This window comes from Oryctolagus cuniculus, chromosome 6, assembly GCF_051225735.1.
Source record: "Oryctolagus cuniculus isolate XC-2025 breed Fujian yellow rabbit chromosome 6, ASM5122573v1, whole genome shotgun sequence".
Taxonomy (NCBI): Eukaryota; Metazoa; Chordata; class Mammalia; order Lagomorpha; family Leporidae; genus Oryctolagus; species Oryctolagus cuniculus.
In genome coordinates this window covers 133,125,500-133,144,090 of record NC_142872.1, presented here as the reverse complement: position 1 = coordinate 133,144,090, position 18,591 = coordinate 133,125,500, and the positions used below count along the sequence as shown (strand labels likewise).

Here is an 18,591-nt window from a genome sequence, read left to right as displayed (position 1 = left end):
AAACCGGGACAGAATCCGGCGCCCCGACCGGGACTAGAACCCGGTGTGCCGGCGCCGCTAGGTGGAGGATTAGCCTAGTGAGCCGCGGCGCCGGCCTAACATTGTAATTAATTTTATAGCACTGAAATCCCATGGTAGTACTGGCTTAATTGTTCACTTGCTGAGTGGAACCATCTCCGAGATAGAGGTGATCTACCAAGTACGAACCAAGCTTCCTAATGGATGCACAAGGAAGTCAGATGATTATATGTGACGTCAACTCAGTTACACCTTTTCCACATCTATTTATCATATCTTTGCTCACACTCAGAATTATTTTCAGGTGTCACAATTTGTTGTAACCAGAAAGTTTCTTTAGACTAGTGACTTGAATTGTCACTTAATTGTAAGCAGAAATTTGGTTTTAAAAAGAGACTTTGCCAGTTGACTAAGGCCTCACGGACACATGCCTCTCAATCAAAATTTAATTTCCAGCCCATCTCTCTAGAGCTAGGGTTAGACTGAGAAGGATTCTTCTCAAACATCAGGAAGCAGCTAAGACATCCGCCATGGAGAGGGCAGGGAAGTGCAGTTCACATGGAACAGCAGTGAGAACTCGGAGTTCCAGGCCCAGCTCTGCTGCCAGGTTTGGGAACCTAGAAGTACCATGCATCTCAGAGTTTGGCCAGTATCTTCGACAAGCTCACACATTATGATTCACATCAACCAATTTATATCTTCTCAGTTTTGTAGCACTGTTGATGCCCATGTTCAGTGTAGAACCCCTAGCTGATCATCAAGTATTGTGTATTACCAAGAATTGGAATCAGGCCTACCTGTGCTGATGGTCAGCCCTTACATCCTTGAAACTTCAAAGGGAATTTTCTGTGTGTGTCAGTTTTCAAAAGTATCCGACAAAAACCTTTCTCTGTTTACAGCATTACTCAAGAGTTTCTATTTTTAATGGCTTTAGCTGAAATCGATTATTCGTCCACTCAAAACAGTACAAAAGATGCCCTTTAAGCTTTCCCATATGCATGGGAAATTTTTTGTGCAAAACCAATGGATTTCAGCCAGGCTGAAAACATTACACGGGAAATTAACACACATGAAACACCTGAAATATCTTCCTTAATGAAATGACCTTCTGAACAAATGGCAGGGGTCATACAGCAACAGGGTGCCCAAAGGGAAAACAGGGAAATGAATTTTACAAAAATGAATGATTACTTGTTTAAACAAAGCTCTGTGTAAGTCCATCTTCAGCTTTTAGTTGAGTATTTTTTTTTCCATCTTAGGTTACTTTCAGAAGAAATAGCTTGAATATATATTGTTATACATATGAATCATTCCATATTTAAGAAGCATTAGAAAAAAATTATACTAATGAAATTACAGTAGAAATATGTGGAACTACTTGATAGTTCATTATTCCACATATTAAAATTAAAATGCACCATAAAATTGGACAGCTACCTATAGCATTAGATGCTTTGCATAGCCATGTAGAGCTAATGATTTATCTACCTTATGCAATATTTCAACATTATTAAAATTTTCTGTGCTTACAATTAAACATCATGAGTGATTCATTCTCCAGATAAATTTATTTCTTTAAGAAAATGTTAAGAAAATGTTTAAATGTTGTGATGATACATTTTCTGCACTGTTTTTGTCCCCTTCTCTCTTCTAGAACAAATTTTAAAAAATGAAGGCTTTTCCTAATAATTTTATCTATTATTATCAGCACAAATTAATTGCATCATAACACCATACGACCTTTGGCAAAATATATCATTTTTCTCTCTCATTAAATTCCAAATTTTTCTTGGTTTTGCCTGTTTTTTAAATTCACTGTCATTTCCTCACACACACAAGCTTTCCATTACCAGTGTCCTGTTGTCTATATGACTGATTGTGGGTGTTGAACACAAACGCTCAACTACACATTCGTGTGCCCACTATCACTTCCCACCAGCCCTATCTCTTTGTAACTTCCAGCAAATAATCCATAGGCTGGGAGATCAAGTGATTAGGATTGTGAGAATACTAACTGAAATTAATGGGGGTAAACCCCGATTCAATGTGAGTTACAGGGTATAGGCACTATGCAGTCCAAAATTGCCTCTGGGGAACTTCCTCCTCCTCTGTCAGCTTTTGCAGTTGTCTGCCATCACTGCTTCATACTTTAGCTGAGGGATTCTATCTAATCAACAATTCTCCCACCCATGATTCATTCTAACCTCAAGTCCTCATTTTTCTTCTTTCTTGGCATTTCTGCCTCCTGTCTCTTTTCCTATACATTCTGCTTCAATAAGAAGAGTCTGCACCCATTCAGAATTAAGGACTGTCCCGAACCATCCAGAACTCTACGTGTAACCTTGTCAGCTGACATAAATATAGCCGGGAGCTCTGTGACTAACAACTCATTGCAGTTCCACATGAGTTTGGAGAATTCTACTTGTAAATTTTGGTGAAGTTATATAGCTTCCCTGGGCCTCAGTTGGCTCATATATAAAATAATTTATTAATAATCCATGTCATAAGATATTTATGGTGCTAAAATGAAGCAAAGTATGTAAGACGTACCTGGCACACGAAACTCATTATTTAGCACATGGTAAGTGTTCATTTAATGCCAGTTAATTTTATGGTCATGATTATTATAGTTCCATCAAAAAGATTATAGTTAAGATTTTCAGACTATTTACAAAATATATACATATAAAGAATTAGTGTGCCGGCGCCGCGGCTCACTAGGCTAATCCTCCGCCTTGCGGCGCCGGCACACAGGGTTCTAGTCCCGGTTGGGGCGCCGGATTCTGTCCCGGTTGCCCCTCTTCCAGGCCAGCTCTCTGCTGTGGCCAGGGAGTGCAGTGGAGGATGGCCCAGGTGCTTGGGCCCTGCACCCCATGGGAGACCAGGAGAAGCACCTGGCTCCTGGCTCCTGCCATCGGATCAGCGCGGTGCGCCGGCCACAGCGCGCCAGCCGCGGCGGCCATTGGAGGGTGAACCAACGGCAAAGGAAGACCTTTCTCTCTGTCTCTCTCACTGTCCACTCTGCCTGTCAAAAAGAATTAGTGTGAGAAAAGTAGCTCTTTTTTCAAAAAATTTAGAGTAATAATAGAGTAGATAAATGATGTTCAAGTATTTGAGTATACCCAGGTTAGGGGGACTATGGAGAAAAGAAATTATAGTTTTTAAAACGAGGCAGCTTTTAGCTATTTAATCAAGGACTTCAGATTAAGTGTACTTAAAAAGACAATCTATGTATTTATTATACTATGATATTTTTGTAAAAAAATTTTTTAAATTATAGCTTTTCATAATATGGATTTTCTATGAACATTTTGAAGATGTTTCATATACATGAATTTAAACTTTTTTGCTCCCAAATAAACATATCTTTTAAAATTTCAAGTAATTTTATTTGAAATGCGGACAGATAAGAGAAGAAAAAAGATATCTCTCTCATCTGAATGTTCACAGCACCTGGGGCTTACAGAAGTCCTTCACAATAAATCAGAATTCTAGAGAACGTCTTAGAAATGGCCTTCCTGGAAATGTCCACACACATGGTTGAAGAGCACAGGCTCTAATCAATTGTTTGCTTCCACCTGGTCAGATGTGCACATGCTCAGTTACCTTCAGTAACCTACTGTGTTGAAATCAGATGGAGGGCCAGTTCCTAACACTGTTTTCTCTGATGACAGTGGCCACCCAAAACACCCACAAGGACTACCCTTGAACAAATAACTTCATCCACATGTATTCTAATGCATGTCAAATACTGGAAAGATATAAACCTAAGTCACTTTTACAGTTAAAAAGAATATTTGAATGATACATTCCTTATAGCTACTGACTGGGAAATGGATAGGAGCCAGGGTTTGGGCTTTTCACATTTTTCTCTGGTAGCAAAGCTAATTGCCATCTGTGTCCTTTGCTAGGATTGCTCAGACTCAGAATTCCCAATTCCACATTCCAGGAAGTTTTCTCTTGAGGGTTCATCTGAATTGAAGTGACCCTCTACCTCACCTTTCAAGGTCCTTCCCTGAAATCAGGCTGGTGGCCCGATACACCATCTGGAGTGAAATTGGTTGGTTAAATGAAGGGAAGAGAAGGGGTATGGTCCACAGCTGCTGGTGTTAGGGTCTCGGGTTGCTTATTAACTGAATATTGTCCGGTGATAGACATGCACCTGCTCCTGTCTCTATTCTTTCCCTTTAGATGACAAAGATTGGCTGTACAGATAAGACTAAATGAAAAGAATGAATAATGATTTCTTCCTTAGACTTTCTAGATTTATTTGCTGATACTGCTGTGAGTGAAGTCTTTGAACTAACCAGGCTTTTAAAATTTAGCTCAGATAGGGTTTTCTACATGTTTTGTTCTTCTAAGTGTTATCTCTGCCAGGCAGTCTTTCCCACCTGGCAGATGGAATATATTCTTCTTGCATGGAACTAGTGCATTTCATAACAATTGTCTCCCTTTAATGCTGTATTTAAACTGGTAACATTATAGCTATAGAAGCTGTCGCCAACCATATTGTGACCTGGTAATGGATCAAGAACAAGTGCATCAAGAAAAAAATCAATTCCTTGTCACATTTTTTGGAACCTGATCAGACTTTACCTACAGTTCTATTCTGGAGCATTCAATTACATGATCCAAATAATTATCTTTTTCCTTTAGGAAAGTTTGAGTTGAGTTTTCTCCTTTCATGGAAATACTAATCATGGATATGACTATCATGAACTGTCATTAAAGATTTCCTAATTTAATGGATCTATCTCCCATCAGGCTATGATCACATTAAAGGCAGGTTTGGGTTTTACAATATCTATAACTCCATTGCCTAGGAAAATTCTTATAAATAGCAAATGTACACTAGTTGTTGAATTAACACATAGTGCTAAAATGTATATTTTTCTTAGAATTCTATATAGAAGTGTGAAGCCATTATAGGTAATTTTCAGGCTTTCTGGAAAGAAAAAACCTGAATTTTGAGGAATAGAGACCCAAGAATGGAATAAGAAATGAATATCAGTGGATATTTACATGTTAAGTTAAGAAAGAAAGAGAAACCAACAAAGATGATGTCTACATATAAAAGGGACTACGAGAGGTCAAGTCAAAAGCAAAGATCACTTCTGTGACATAGAGTAAGGGAGTGCAGGAGACACGGCAAATGGCTTTCATCTTCAGAGTAAGTCATAAAGTTCAGATACAAAGAATTAGGAGTGAAGTTTTTAGTCTTGAGAAAAGTGACAAATGACAAGTGAAAACAACTAAATTATACTTTGCAGGCAATGCAATGCGAAGTCTTTTACAAATGATTTAATATTTGCATGGGGGTGAGTAACTGATTTCATACTAGTCCACAGATGAGAATTTATCCTTGCAAGGGTGAGTGGGTGGAGAGCACTGCAAATGCCCCTGAGCCATTCTTTAATACCTCACTGTGGAATCAGGACTAGGAAGACGATTGCGAAGGGAAGCGACTCAAAAAGGGCTGATGGGAATGTCAGGGATCTGGACTCCAAATTAGCAGACTTGTTGGGAATGAAGGAGTAGGCAGGGAAAAGCTGAGTTTGTGGTTAAGTAAGGAATGCTAGTTGTAAAGATCTACTTCTTAACTCAGGCTTTCAAATTGGTCCATTTTTACTAAAAGTTCAAAACATTAGGAGAGATCCATAAAGATCTGGGTTTTGATCACTTCTCCCAGCTCTGCCCGAGTGGTGCTTCTTCCACCCTGTTCCACCAGGTCTTCTGTGTCCATCTTGGTTCATTTGCCACATTTCCCTTCAGGCTCCATCTTCCATCTAATTGACTTCCAAGACCGACAAAACTGCATCCCTACTGCTGACAACTGCAGTGTTCAGTACATTCATCTTCATTGTCTATTTTCAAAATGTGTACCATGTGCCCAGTCTATTTAAACGTGGCATTGAACTTCAGAACACTCCAGTGTGTAACAATGAAAAGGCACTCAAACAAATATGAGGTTGAAACCCCTACAATCCACATTTTGATATATACATTATATATCATTTAATCTGAAATAATCTATGTCTGAGCTAATCAGGCAAATTTTATAATATGTAGCACTATTACATGATCCATATTTGTTTCTTTTAGACTTAAATAACAATGGCATCAGTTGATTTAGTCACCAAATGAAATAAAGTGATTAACCTACTTTTTGACAAGGAGAGAACAGTTCAAGGTAATGCTAAATGTCACCAGTCACTTCAACTGCCCTACATTCAGTCAAACTGCAATGCTTGAATTTGGGGGTGGAAGATAGCAACATGACCCACTCCACAGACAGCACCAGGTGGCCTTCCACTCTCTGCTGAAGTCTCTTCTGTAGAACAATAATATAATGTTGCCTTTAACTGTATTGTTATCATTACCATAGCAACAATAGTAACTACCATGTTTTGAGTACTCACTATGCTTTTTCACAACCCACTTTATATAATTAACACACCTATTTCAGAAATATTTATTTATAAATGTCCTATTCAGTAGATTTAATGACAAAGGTCAATCTAACCCTCTCTAGGGAACCTTCTTCAGGCTTTAGTTGTAATAAGACTATAACGGTAAGCTGTGGCTCAAGGTTTCAAATTGATTTAAAATGCAAAAACTCTAAAATGTAGGCTGAATAAAACTTTCAAGTATAATGTTTACTCACTCATATGTGATTAAAAGCAAGCAGTCTAATCTTTGTGTATGTGTGTGAAAGAATGACTATTTCTTCTCGTAAGAATCTGAGTAATTTTCAGTCTTTGAAAAATGTCGAACTAAATTTCAAGAAAATATTTATGTCATATATGTTAATTATAATGGCCAAAACGATTTTCATAGAGTAACCATTGTACTCATTGTACCTTTGAATGGCAGAATCCTCAAACCATTTTTCCCAGGTATAGAATTTATATTCATGGTTTAGACAACAAATTTCTAGTTATTTTTCACATAAGACTCAACTTGTTCCCTTTTGCTCTGTTAGTGAAAATGTGTGTGAAGCAGCTCCCCTGTTCCCATCAGTAGCCCCTTCACCCACATCTTCTTGCAGTGGCCAAGGGGAGGGGAAGTGGCAGAGACGTGGGAAGGAACACACACAGCACACATAACTGAGTTATGGAAGGCAGGAAGTGGTACATTTGATGAGGGAAGCATTTTCTTCTTCGATAAATGACTTTCTCCATCTCTCACCCAAAAGAGAAAAATGGGCTTACCCATGGGTTGCTATTGACCACATTTTCCTGTGTTTTTTATCCTCTCCAGGGACCATAAATTTTCACTGGTGTTTCTTTACATCCGTGTGTGTGTGTGTGTGTGTGTGTGGTGTTTAGATGTAATTATTAATATACTAGGTAAAGCCTCTAGTGCATACCTTGACTATATGGAAAACTGTGATGTTATTAAGTGTTATATCAGTCATGAATATTTCACTTTCTTGAAACATAGTTCAGTATTTTTGAAAATTTGAAATGTTTATATTGAGATAGGAATTTATTCCACAATGATTAGATTATTTATTAGCTGCAACAAGCATCATTCAGCTAAAGTTTAAGTAAGGTTAGCAGTTTATAGAACATTTAAAACTATTCTAAAAGTATTGATTCATAGTTTACCTTAACATTTTTGTTACGATAGACCAGTGTGACTCAAAGTGATTGAAGGCGATATTTATTAAATAATAGGAAACTTTAAGAGCAAGTTTACAAAATAATCTTAATTTCTAGAAAAGGGTTGAATAAAATCAATTAATAAAAAATATGCATTTACTAGAAAACAATGTCTTAAATATTTTCTAACTATATTGCATGATCTTTAGTTAGAAACTATTAAATATGTGTTTGTATTTTTTTTCATCCATGAGAATTTAATGGATAAAGCTCACTGAATAAAATAAAAGTTCTTCTCAATAGTGACTATACCTAATTAAGTTTCCTGTCTTCACTTCACTTCCAGTCCTTAATGTGACCTTTCCTCTTATCTAACTTAATTTCAAGGTCTAATTCATTCGATTTTTTTTCTTTTATTCATATATCATCTGCCTAGTAGGGATATATTCATATATCATCTGCCTATTCAGGGAACTGAATAAAAATCAAAGTTTACTAACAGTTTTTTTCTTGGTAATTAATTGGATCAAAATGATTTTACTTTTCAAATCTAATTATTTTGACAGTTATTGTTTTCTTTTTTTTTTGTTGTTGTTGTTCTTTATATTTTTTGGTTGAAAAAAAGTTTAGTAGCTCTTCAATCTAAACCCACAGAGAAATAGCACTATCTATTTTTGGTATTGTAAGCTTGTTACTGTGTTTTTCTCTTTGAATTTGTCTTAATTTCTTCCTCCTTCAAAAAGTATTTGTTGTTTTCAACTTTCCTATGAAATATAGTTAATGTCTTAACAAACCTTTCAGGAAACATTGACATAATCACTACCAATTGGATCTACTGGACAACCAGGTCATTTGTCTTTTGATTTGATATTTTGGAAAAGATATACAGAAAAAAGAAGAATGAAGAAATTAAATAAAATAGAAGTATTCATATAAATTGCATGACAACAGTTTCCTTTAGTTTTGTAGTGTTCTAAGTCATCTAAAATCAAGTATTGTCATTGTGATTGATTTTTCAGTGAATGAAATATTAACCTTTGTTATGAGGGTGGGGAAGAAATACTTACATATGCTTGGAGTCCATTTGGGAACTAATGGTACTGATATTCATATTCAAATATTTAACATATTGCAATCATATTTTTTTTGCAGTTTTACTAAAGGGAGGAAAAAAAGAGGAAGAGAAACCATTTAGAGACTGTGCAGATGTATACCAAGCTGGTTTTAATAAAAGTGGAATCTACACTATTTATATTAATAATATGCCAGAACCCAAAAAGGTAAAAGCAGAAGTGTTTGTTTACAAGATGTAAAACAGATCCTGGTTGAACTGCTGGATAATCAGATTGATTTGTGGACTTGTTAAGCTGGAAGTATACATATGCCTGAGCTCTTTTCTCCCAGAAATACTGTATTTCCCAGGTCTATAAAGATGAAAACTCTATTTACTGACATCCATCCCATCCTTCTTTCATACAATTTTTTTCTCTGCTATTCCTGGATATCTCATTGCTTATAAGTGATTATTTTATAGAGGTTGCAATGCCAGGGCCACATCCACCTTGAGAATGTGAGGTAGATATCTTCTGAAGTCCTAAGAATGCAAAGACTTCTATCTACTCTCCACACATTGTGGTCAGGAAGCAGGGAACTTACTCTGAATATTTGCAGAATCACTACTAGGAAGGTGGAAAAAAATATCCTTTCTCAACCTACCATCTTAGAAGGATTTGCTTTTCATATTTACATAAAAGAGTAAATGTTAGGGCATCAGGTTCATCCGTATGTTGAACTGCACCCAGAATAAGCTGAAGTAAGCGAATCCTATCTTCCTGCTGTCACATCTCCTTTAAATACTGCCCCCCTATTTTAATCATTAAATCAACCATCCATGCTTTCAATACAATTCAGTGGGTGTCATTCATTTGTCACTTACTAGACAGAGACAGAAGCCAGTAGTTACCAGTGTATTAAAAATCAACAATTTCATAGATTGCTTCAAAATAAGGTAGACGTATAGTGATAAAACCCATCTGTGCATCTGAAGCTTTGAGGGAGCTTTGAGGTAGAACAGCCAAAAGGAATGCAATGAGAAGCAACAGTCCAGCTCTTCAACAGGTAAAAGTGTTAACTCAGCACAAGATACCCAGAGCACACCCTGTGGCCTTGACGGATGAAAAGCTCTCCTTGCTCTTTGCCTCACCTGAATTATTATTCTCTCCCATTTCCTCTGGGTCACAGGCAGATGCTCCCAGAAGGCCTTCCCCTGTCCCTTCCCCTGTGCCCCAACCTGGAGCAAATTGGGACACTTTCTCACTACCAAGAGTTCTGCAAGGCAGGAGCTCTGCTTTTTTTTTTTTTTTTTTTTTTTTTTTAATTCTGATTTCCTGAAGTATAGCGTGGTTTCTTGCACTTAGTAAGTCCTCAGCAAACATGTGTTGGAATGAGTGAATGAATAAATAACCAGCTGAGGATCATAGCAATACTTCTATGTAGTATATAATACGTAAATCCAAGTTACTTAGTCTTCCTGATTGTTAGTCTTCTTTGCCAAGCAGGGGAAATGAATGTCGGTAATCAGTTTGCCAGATGTCGCTTAATGGCCAACATAGTGAGTCTGGATCCTTCTCAAGGTCTGGTCAGATCTAGTTCTCCTTCTACCAGTGTCCTCTGTCTCCTAATTTCCTTAAGGATTTCTGGTTTAAATTAGTTCACTGTCTCTAGTCCTCTTTGCTGGGCCAAATTTTTCTTCTCAAAAGAAGTCTTCGATTTTCTTCTCGAGGAAGATTCAGGGAAGAGCCAGCCCAGGCCGGAGGAAAGGCAGCAGGCACAGATCTGTACATGGCGACTTTGGCCACCTACCAGAGAAATGTGGTTTCATCAAAATACTTGTTCATTTTGGGTTTCTGAGCAAGATATCATGGAATCAAGTGTTCCAAGGCTTAAAAAAACAAACAAAAAAACTATAAAGATAAAATGGGTTTGAAAGTGAGGAGATGAGAGTAATTTATTGTAGGAGAAGCCTTTTCCATATCCTAAAATCCTACTTGAACTTAAATTCAGCATACAGACACACACACACACACACACTCACACACACACAAGCAGATGTATACACAGCACGTAAATAACATATAAAGTAGGTAAGAAACTGCCCCCAAGGGAGTGGCAGTTTCAAAAAATTAAATATTCTGCTTATCTATAGTCTACCTGAGATCTCAAAGAATCTTTTTATTAGTGTCAGTTCCACTAATAGTTAGTATAAAAGTAGAGTTAACTAACATATGATGTGACCCTCCTTTTAGAACTCTAATATTTCCATGATAGATATGAATATAAAAATAATATCAATTTCAAAGTTTTCAGATTGAAAACATTCACACTTTTTTTTAAAGATTTTTATTTAGAGAGGCAGAGTTACAGAGAGAGGTAGAGCCAGAGAGAGAGAGAGAGAGGTCTTCCATCCACTGGATCACTCCCCAATTTGCCATAATTCAGAGCTGAGAGATCTAAAGCCAGGAGCTAGGAGCTTCTTCCGGGTCTCCCACATGCATGCAGGGGCCCACGCACTTGGACCAACTTTGTCCACTTTCCCAGGCCATTAGCAGGGAGCTGGTTCAGAAGAGGTGCAGCCAGCACACAAACTGGAGCCCATGTGAGATACCAGCACCAGCAGAGGCTCAGTCTTCTTTGCCACAGCTCCAACACACTTCTTAATTTTTTTTAAACCCCACTGCCAGGCCTACCATGTGGCCCTGGGGGAAGTGGGCAGCACAACCTTGAGTCAAGTTTTGATCACTCCTTGAAGTTTAGTTCCAATGTTATCACAGCTCAACTCTAGTTGGAAACATTTTGAGATGAAATTGGCAAACAAGCAGCTTGTAGAACTGGGCTTTTGTCAGGGCAGAAGACCACCCTGTCCTCTTTCACAGTCTAGAACAGATTTTCATTTCACAAATCTGTAAAAGAGAAGCCTGGAGGGTACATTTCTCTGCTTCAGTGTATTGAGTATTCTGTTTGCCAGGTCCTATTCAAAGCTTTATTTTGTCTGTATTTTATCAATACACAGACACACATATGTGCACATACACACTCGTTGACTCTTAATGTGGTGGCATGGATCCTCTTGTTGTTCTTATTTTAGAAAAATGACTTGCCCAAGCCATATAGTTAGTAAATATTGAACACTGGTTTTGAAACAAAACAATCTGACTAAATGGAGTCGTATTAACCAGAGGGCTAAGCAGGATAATTATCTCTTTTAGTGATGGCTAAAGTTGCAGCATTCCAAGGAGCAATAAACACATAGGTGACATAAGTCATATAGGCAAAGGTTTATTGTCAGAAATTAGATAAACTGATCCATGATCCAATCACAATTACTCTCACTCCCTACCATCATATAATTTCATTTTCTTCTCCTATTTCAATATAGATCATTGGTATCTCTTAATTCTATTTTTTAAAAAAAAGTGGTAGGAAAATTTGTCTTTACAATATCCCCCCTTTAAGCACATTGTAGATACAGACATCAGTGCTACCCTTGGGTTTGCTTAGCAAATGGTTTGCCCTTGTAATGATTTCCAAAGCCCTGTCAAGGGTAGAAAACTCAACACAACCAATAGAAAAAACGAAAGAGCATGACCAGATACTTGTGATATAGGATATGGGCCAAACAGTAAAACCTGAGCTATTTAGGACGTCTGAAAAGAAAATTAACAGAAATTTGGATCTTTATGGTAGAGTAAGAGTTACATGTGTAACAGAACTGTTACGCAGTTGTTTGGCAGGCATTGTTCCATGCCACAAAAGGGATGTCTGCAAAAGTTGGGAAAGTATCTTTTCAAATATCATGTGGAAACAAAAGATGGGTTTCTAGGATTAATTATTCAAACAGATAGAAAATGAGAATTAAGATCTTTATATTTCTCCTTTTTGTTTCATATTATTAATGGCTTGTGGTTACTTTCCTCTCTGAATTCTCTTCAATGCATACTAGTAGGAAACAGGATTTTTCCATTCATTTTATAATTTTCTATAAGCAAATACTCTATAGTCGGCTTACTTTCTTCCAAAAGAACAAATCATGAAATCATAACTTATTTATTATAAAATATTAATTTTTATTTGAACTCATAATTCTCCTAATTCTTGCAAAAGGACTATAACAAATGAGTTGAGTCCTTTTAATTTAAGTTTAAAGAAAAAAAAAATCAGTGTTCACAGAATAATCACTCCAACTTGTATGGAGAATAAAGGCATAAAAACTATGTGAATCAAATTTCTCCTTTTTGTTTGGGTTTAAACCTCCGCATAACGTTAAAAGGTGTTTAATGCTTGAAAGCTTTGACCCTGCCTGGGATGGGAGCCAGTTCCTTCTTCCCTTGGTTAGAGTTAAAGCCAGGTTATCCGATCAGTAAATGCATCAGGCATAGTAAGGGTCATGTCCACAAGCAGGACACCGCCGACAGCACAGACCACACAACAGTGGCAAGTGAACTTTCCACGTCCTTTCAGGTCTCAAGTGGGTCTGAAACCAACCATCTATTTTCCTTAGCTTTCTTCATCTGTTAAGCATATGATTTTTATTTTTCTTCTGCAGAAAAGTAGAAAGGTTTTTTCTGGGGGGTGCAGGAGTTGGCTAGAGTGAATTCAACTTTTAAATTTAACATTGGTAAAAAATAGCTTGTTTAAGGATTTGTGATGCCAGTATTATTAACTTGAAGTTGGTAACCATAATTGTAATCATAAGGAAAATTTATTGAACTTCAACATATTCTGACTTTATATATTCCATATTAATCATAATATGTAATAATTAATCATAATATGTAATAAGAGTAATATCTTTAAAATTACTTTATATAATATAATACATAATACAAAATATATCTAAGAGGTAAAGTGTAATGAGAATCTTTATTACAGACCAAATTCTTTTCTTTTCTATTCTATTCAACAATCTCTATATTGGCTTATTTAATCCTCGCGAAAGATCTAAGAGTGCGAATGGGACCAATGTGTCATTTAGCTCCATTGTGCCCTTTCTTCACAAATGGCGGCTGATTATCATCGGTGCTATTAGTAAGAATTGTGACATATATTTAACTCCTAACCTCTCTGCACCTCAGGTTCCAACCCAGTCATCTCCATGGGTATTTTCTGTTCCCTCACAGAGTTCTGGTTTTCTCTGAGCCCTTACCTAAGATGCTATCCCTTCAGTTCTTAACATTTACAAGGGACTGGTTGCTTTAATTTCCAAAGAAAGTTGTCCTTTTCAAAAATCTGGGAGTGGTTTTAAAACAAAGTACTATACAATTAGAAAAACCTAGATGACAACATCCCTGCAGTACAGTTTTCCCTATACAATCCATATTTATTAACATAGCAATTCTTTTGCCTGGGCACATGCCTGGACTTTACAGCCTAACAAACAGAGTCTGACCAACTTTAAGCAATGAGTGTCCATTGGGAAATAAAAATATGCTTAAAAAAAAAAACAAGAAAGATTAAGCAGTCAGGGCAGAATAAAATTTAATTGAATATTAGTTCCTCTAGCAAAATGTTGCCTGATACTCTCACTTCCTGGTATTATGGCTTAAGTAGCATCAGAAAGGTCCATGTTGGCCACCTTTTTTGATTCACTACCATGAGTTCTTTAAACTTTGCCATCTGATTTTATTCTCACAGGAATCCTGTAATCTCACTGGCCAAGGCTTGTTTACTCCAAATGTACACATTTATTTTCCCCATCTTTATTTATCTTACTTTTCTGGAACATTAAGTTAACCACCACCTGAACTTTTTATCCATCTCCAATTTACTTTGCCTTCCATTACTTAAATTTTCTTACTTTAACTATATTGCATTTCTAGTTAATCAACAGATATTCGTTCAGTACTCCTCGCTAAGTATTGCTCTAGGCACTATGGATAGCAGCAAATAAAATATCTGCCCCTCTAAAAGTTAGTAATGCATGTTGTCTGTATCAGTTATTCACCAAAGCCCATTCTTGAACCTGCCTCCCTTCATCACAGAAACATTTCTTAACAGCTTTTTCTTTACTTCTTTAAATAATGCACCTATCTTCATGCCATGAATTACTCCTTTCAAGCATATTTCTCCTAATGATTCTGTAATAGGGCTTAAATCCTAAATCCAGTTCGCATCTAATTAAAATCAATATAACCATTGGTAAGTTATTGAAATGCCCTAAACGTCAAGTTATTTTTTAAATCAGTGAAATGAAGATAATATCATACCTTCTTCATAGGATTATTGTGAGATAAAATTACAACATGCACGTAAAGAATTTAAATTATTGGCACTTAACAAGCACAATACATTAATTACCATTTCTTTAATTTAGAAATGTTTTTATTTAAGGAGAGGCAGAGAGCAAGAGAGACAGGGGGAGAGCTAGAAAGCAATAGAGAGAAAGAACATTCTCACCTTCTAAATGCCAGGGCTGGGCTTGGTAAAAGCCAGGAACCAGGAACTCAATCCAGGACCCCCTTGTGGTTGGCAGCAGCTCAGTTACTTATTTGTGCTGCCTCTCAGGGTCTGCATTAGCAGAAAACTGTGGTCAAGAGCAACAGCCTTCAGAGGCACTCTGAAGACAAAGGTATGCTCACTGGCATTTTAACTGCTAGGCCAAATGCCCACCCCAACTATTCTTTTCTTTTTCCTTTATACTTCCAGCTCTCATTTTTGTTCTCAGTCTTCATCTAGTAGGGCATTGATATCTGTTCAAAAAACTTCGTTTTGGATGTCCATGCTACCTTAACCATTTGGTGTCTGAAATCATGATCATTTTCTTCTCTCACTTGTTATCTCTTTGGCTTTAATTTCTCATTTGGATCACTGCCTGTCATTCTTTAAGTTAGTAGAGTTTAAAATTCTGATGTCTAATGTCTCCTTAATCCTAGGAGCAGTGACTCTCCAAAGACTGAGTCATTTTGAGGTCATGAGCCATACTTTATTCATCATAATATCCCCAGTTGTAACAGAATCAGTGCCCAACAATGTTTGTTGAGTGAAAAATAAGTGAATGAATAAATTAGAATTAAGAATGGGGAAAGATTAACAGGGGTTGAGTTGAGGACAAAGAGCAGATATAGAAGGGTTAAAGGATTAGCAGAGGGGGAACCTAAGGAAAGGGAGGGGAATTCAAATTTATAATCTTGGAGGTTAGTCAATTTCTAGGGATAATGAAGACATGCTGGGTGGGTGGCTGTTGTCAAATTAGAGGAGAGCCCTCAGGAGAACAGTTGTCCTATTTTATATGCTCACAAATAGACATGGATATCTTAGTTTCTTTCACTCTGAGGAAGCACATGGACAATTTGTTCTTTGAATGACAGCTCTTGCCATTGCTTTCATACCCTTTAGCTATCTCTGCTCCAAATGTAATGCCTTGGGGAAAACACTAGAGGTTTTTCCTCTAATCAGAGCTTAACACTGTGACTGTCTGCTGCTGTTGCATCATATCCACACCTTTAGCCAGCCTTCAAAATGCTTTAGTGTTCAGTTGCTAGGGGAATGGTGTTCCCCATAGCCCAATCCTTGAATAATCAAGCTGCCACATTCATACTACATCAATTACAGTGATTGCTCTCCAAAGATAATCCTATTACAAATATGTTTCTATCCTTGGGTGAACTCTGGGGGGAAATGAATCAATTCTAAATAAATACTATTGTATTTAGAATAATTGAAATAAGCATGTCTTTGAATGATTTGGATAACTTTTCCACATGGGAAAGAAATGCTTGTCGCAGTTAGAAAGAATACAGGATGTCATATTCTCTACTTATTGTTTGTGACTAAAATTTAAGCAAATAATGTGTTCTCCATATGCTGAGCACCAAATTTTGTAGCATTGAACAACCAAGAATAACTGTTATAATATGTAAGTCTATAGAAGTAAATATGCAATAAAATATAAAAGTTAAATATATGTAATTTAAAAAAATTATTTGTCTAAAATCTTTGTTTTGACTTTATTATTTCAATTAAAGTTATCAAAATTTATAGTCATCATTTTGATAGTAAAATAATCTATAATTTTGGAAACAAATCATGTTTTTAGAACCTGAATATGCATAAGTGCCTGTCTCTGTTTAGGACAAAGATTTTTCTGACTGTTTTACAGTCTGTTTTTCTGCTCACTGATTTAAATTTTTGCAAGTAATTTGTATGTCATTGATGGGATTTACAGAAACATTCAAATATGTACCCTTGACAGAAATACCAATAATATATTTCAATTAACATTTTCCAACGTAGTAATTTTTCTTCCAATCTATAGACCTATTATCCTATTCCTAGTTTAAAAGATCATTTACATGTTTCTATGAAATGGACATAATTCTCACTTGATTTTCCCTTTGTTCTCTCAGGTGTTTTGCAATATGGATCTTAATGGGGGAGGTTGGACTGTAATACAACATCGTGAAGATGGAAGCCTGGATTTCCAAAGAGGCTGGAAAGAATATAAAATGGTAAGATGGAAGAATTTACAGTGTTCTTTGATGTTTTATCACAAAGCTTGTCTTCAGTTATGATAAACCTTTGCATTTTTAGCTATGTTTGAGATACTTAAAAAATAAAGAGATATTAATGATGTTAGTCTCATTAGGCAGAAAGAACTCATAAATCATTTTCCGTAAATGATTTCCATGTGTGCATCAGAATGCAAAGTGAGTTACTATAATTATATGGTGGATTGTTATATATTATCTGGATTTGTTCCTAGTTGAGTAAGGGTGGAGGGAGCTAGAACTCAGACCCAGGCTAGATACAAGAACCAAGGTACGAAAGCTCTGCAGGAGTCGGTTGTGGAGCAGAAAACAACTGCCTCACCTCCCGTGGCTCACAAGTTGTTGCTGGTTGTGGCTCAGATCTCTCCAACATGACTGTTTTATATGGTTAACATGGGCTTCTCTGATTATGATTAAAATTCTCAAGTGACAGTTGGCATCTCCCAAGCAGAGAAGTAAAAGCTTTCAGGTTTTTTAAATTTGTTAAGCTCAAAAAATGCCATGGTGTTGATTTTTCCGACTGCATGATATTGGTTGAAATTAATCACAAGGCCAGTCTAGACTCAAGGTGAGAGGAGTATTCAAGGCTATGTATTGTGAGGCATGGTTTGTTGAGGCTTCCAGAGTAACAGTAGGCATCACCATCATTGTAACCATCGTCATCATCATTAAAGATTAATATGTGCTCTCCCTGTACATATATTCTTATCTAATTTTTGTATAAAATTATTAGCTGATACTATTCCCATTGTAGAAAGAAGCAGAGATTAGAGAGATCAACTTTTACAAGATAATATATTAGACAATTCATTTAATCCATAGTCTAATAATCATGTAATCAATGCCTATAATATTAACCATTAAAATCTGCTGGCTGAATGCCAAGGAACAGTAATAGAGAAAGCTTTCTATTTATGAACTAATTCTCCTTCTTTTGTATTGAAAATTTCTAGACAATTCTTGTCTTAATATCATTTGTAGACAAGGATAAATGGTGATTGATTGATACCACACTTCACCCATTAGTAGTTGCATAATTGATCAAACAGTGGTCTACAAAGCACTCTAATAAATGAACGGAAGGCCCCCTGATGTCACTGTGTCCACAACATTTATCTGAGATACTTAATTAAACACTCTGAAAACAGGTAGGATCTTAATGTCTTTAATAAACTGTAACTTAAGATAGAAAGGATAGGGCCAACAAGATAGAATTCTGTGGAGATAATTGTAAAATCTTTCACCTGGATAGAAAAATATATTTAAAAATTAACTAAGAATACAGAATAAAAGTGATAAATTGCTTTTGAAAGATGGGAGATTTATTTGTGTGTAAGTTTTTGTGTTGTTGGCTATATAAAAACACAGATTAATGGACTTAGTCTACCCTAATAGTAGTTTTGAGATGAAAAAAACATAGATTTCAC

At 36.4% G+C, this 18,591-nt stretch overlaps 1 protein-coding gene across 3 annotated transcripts in view; it reads left to right on the top strand.

The window, feature by feature from the left end:
* Window positions 1–18,591, top strand: part of ANGPT1 (angiopoietin 1) — a 253,157-nt gene that overhangs the window by 186,912 nt on the left and 47,654 nt on the right. For all 3 annotated transcript variants that reach the window (XM_008255828.5, XM_008255827.5, XM_089335584.1), the window contains exons 5-6: window positions 8,775–8,902; window positions 17,024–17,125. In XM_008255828.5, coding sequence (XP_008254050.1) covers window positions 8,775–8,902; window positions 17,024–17,125 — 230 coding nt within the window. The remainder of the gene's footprint in view (window positions 1–8,774; window positions 8,903–17,023; window positions 17,126–18,591) is intronic.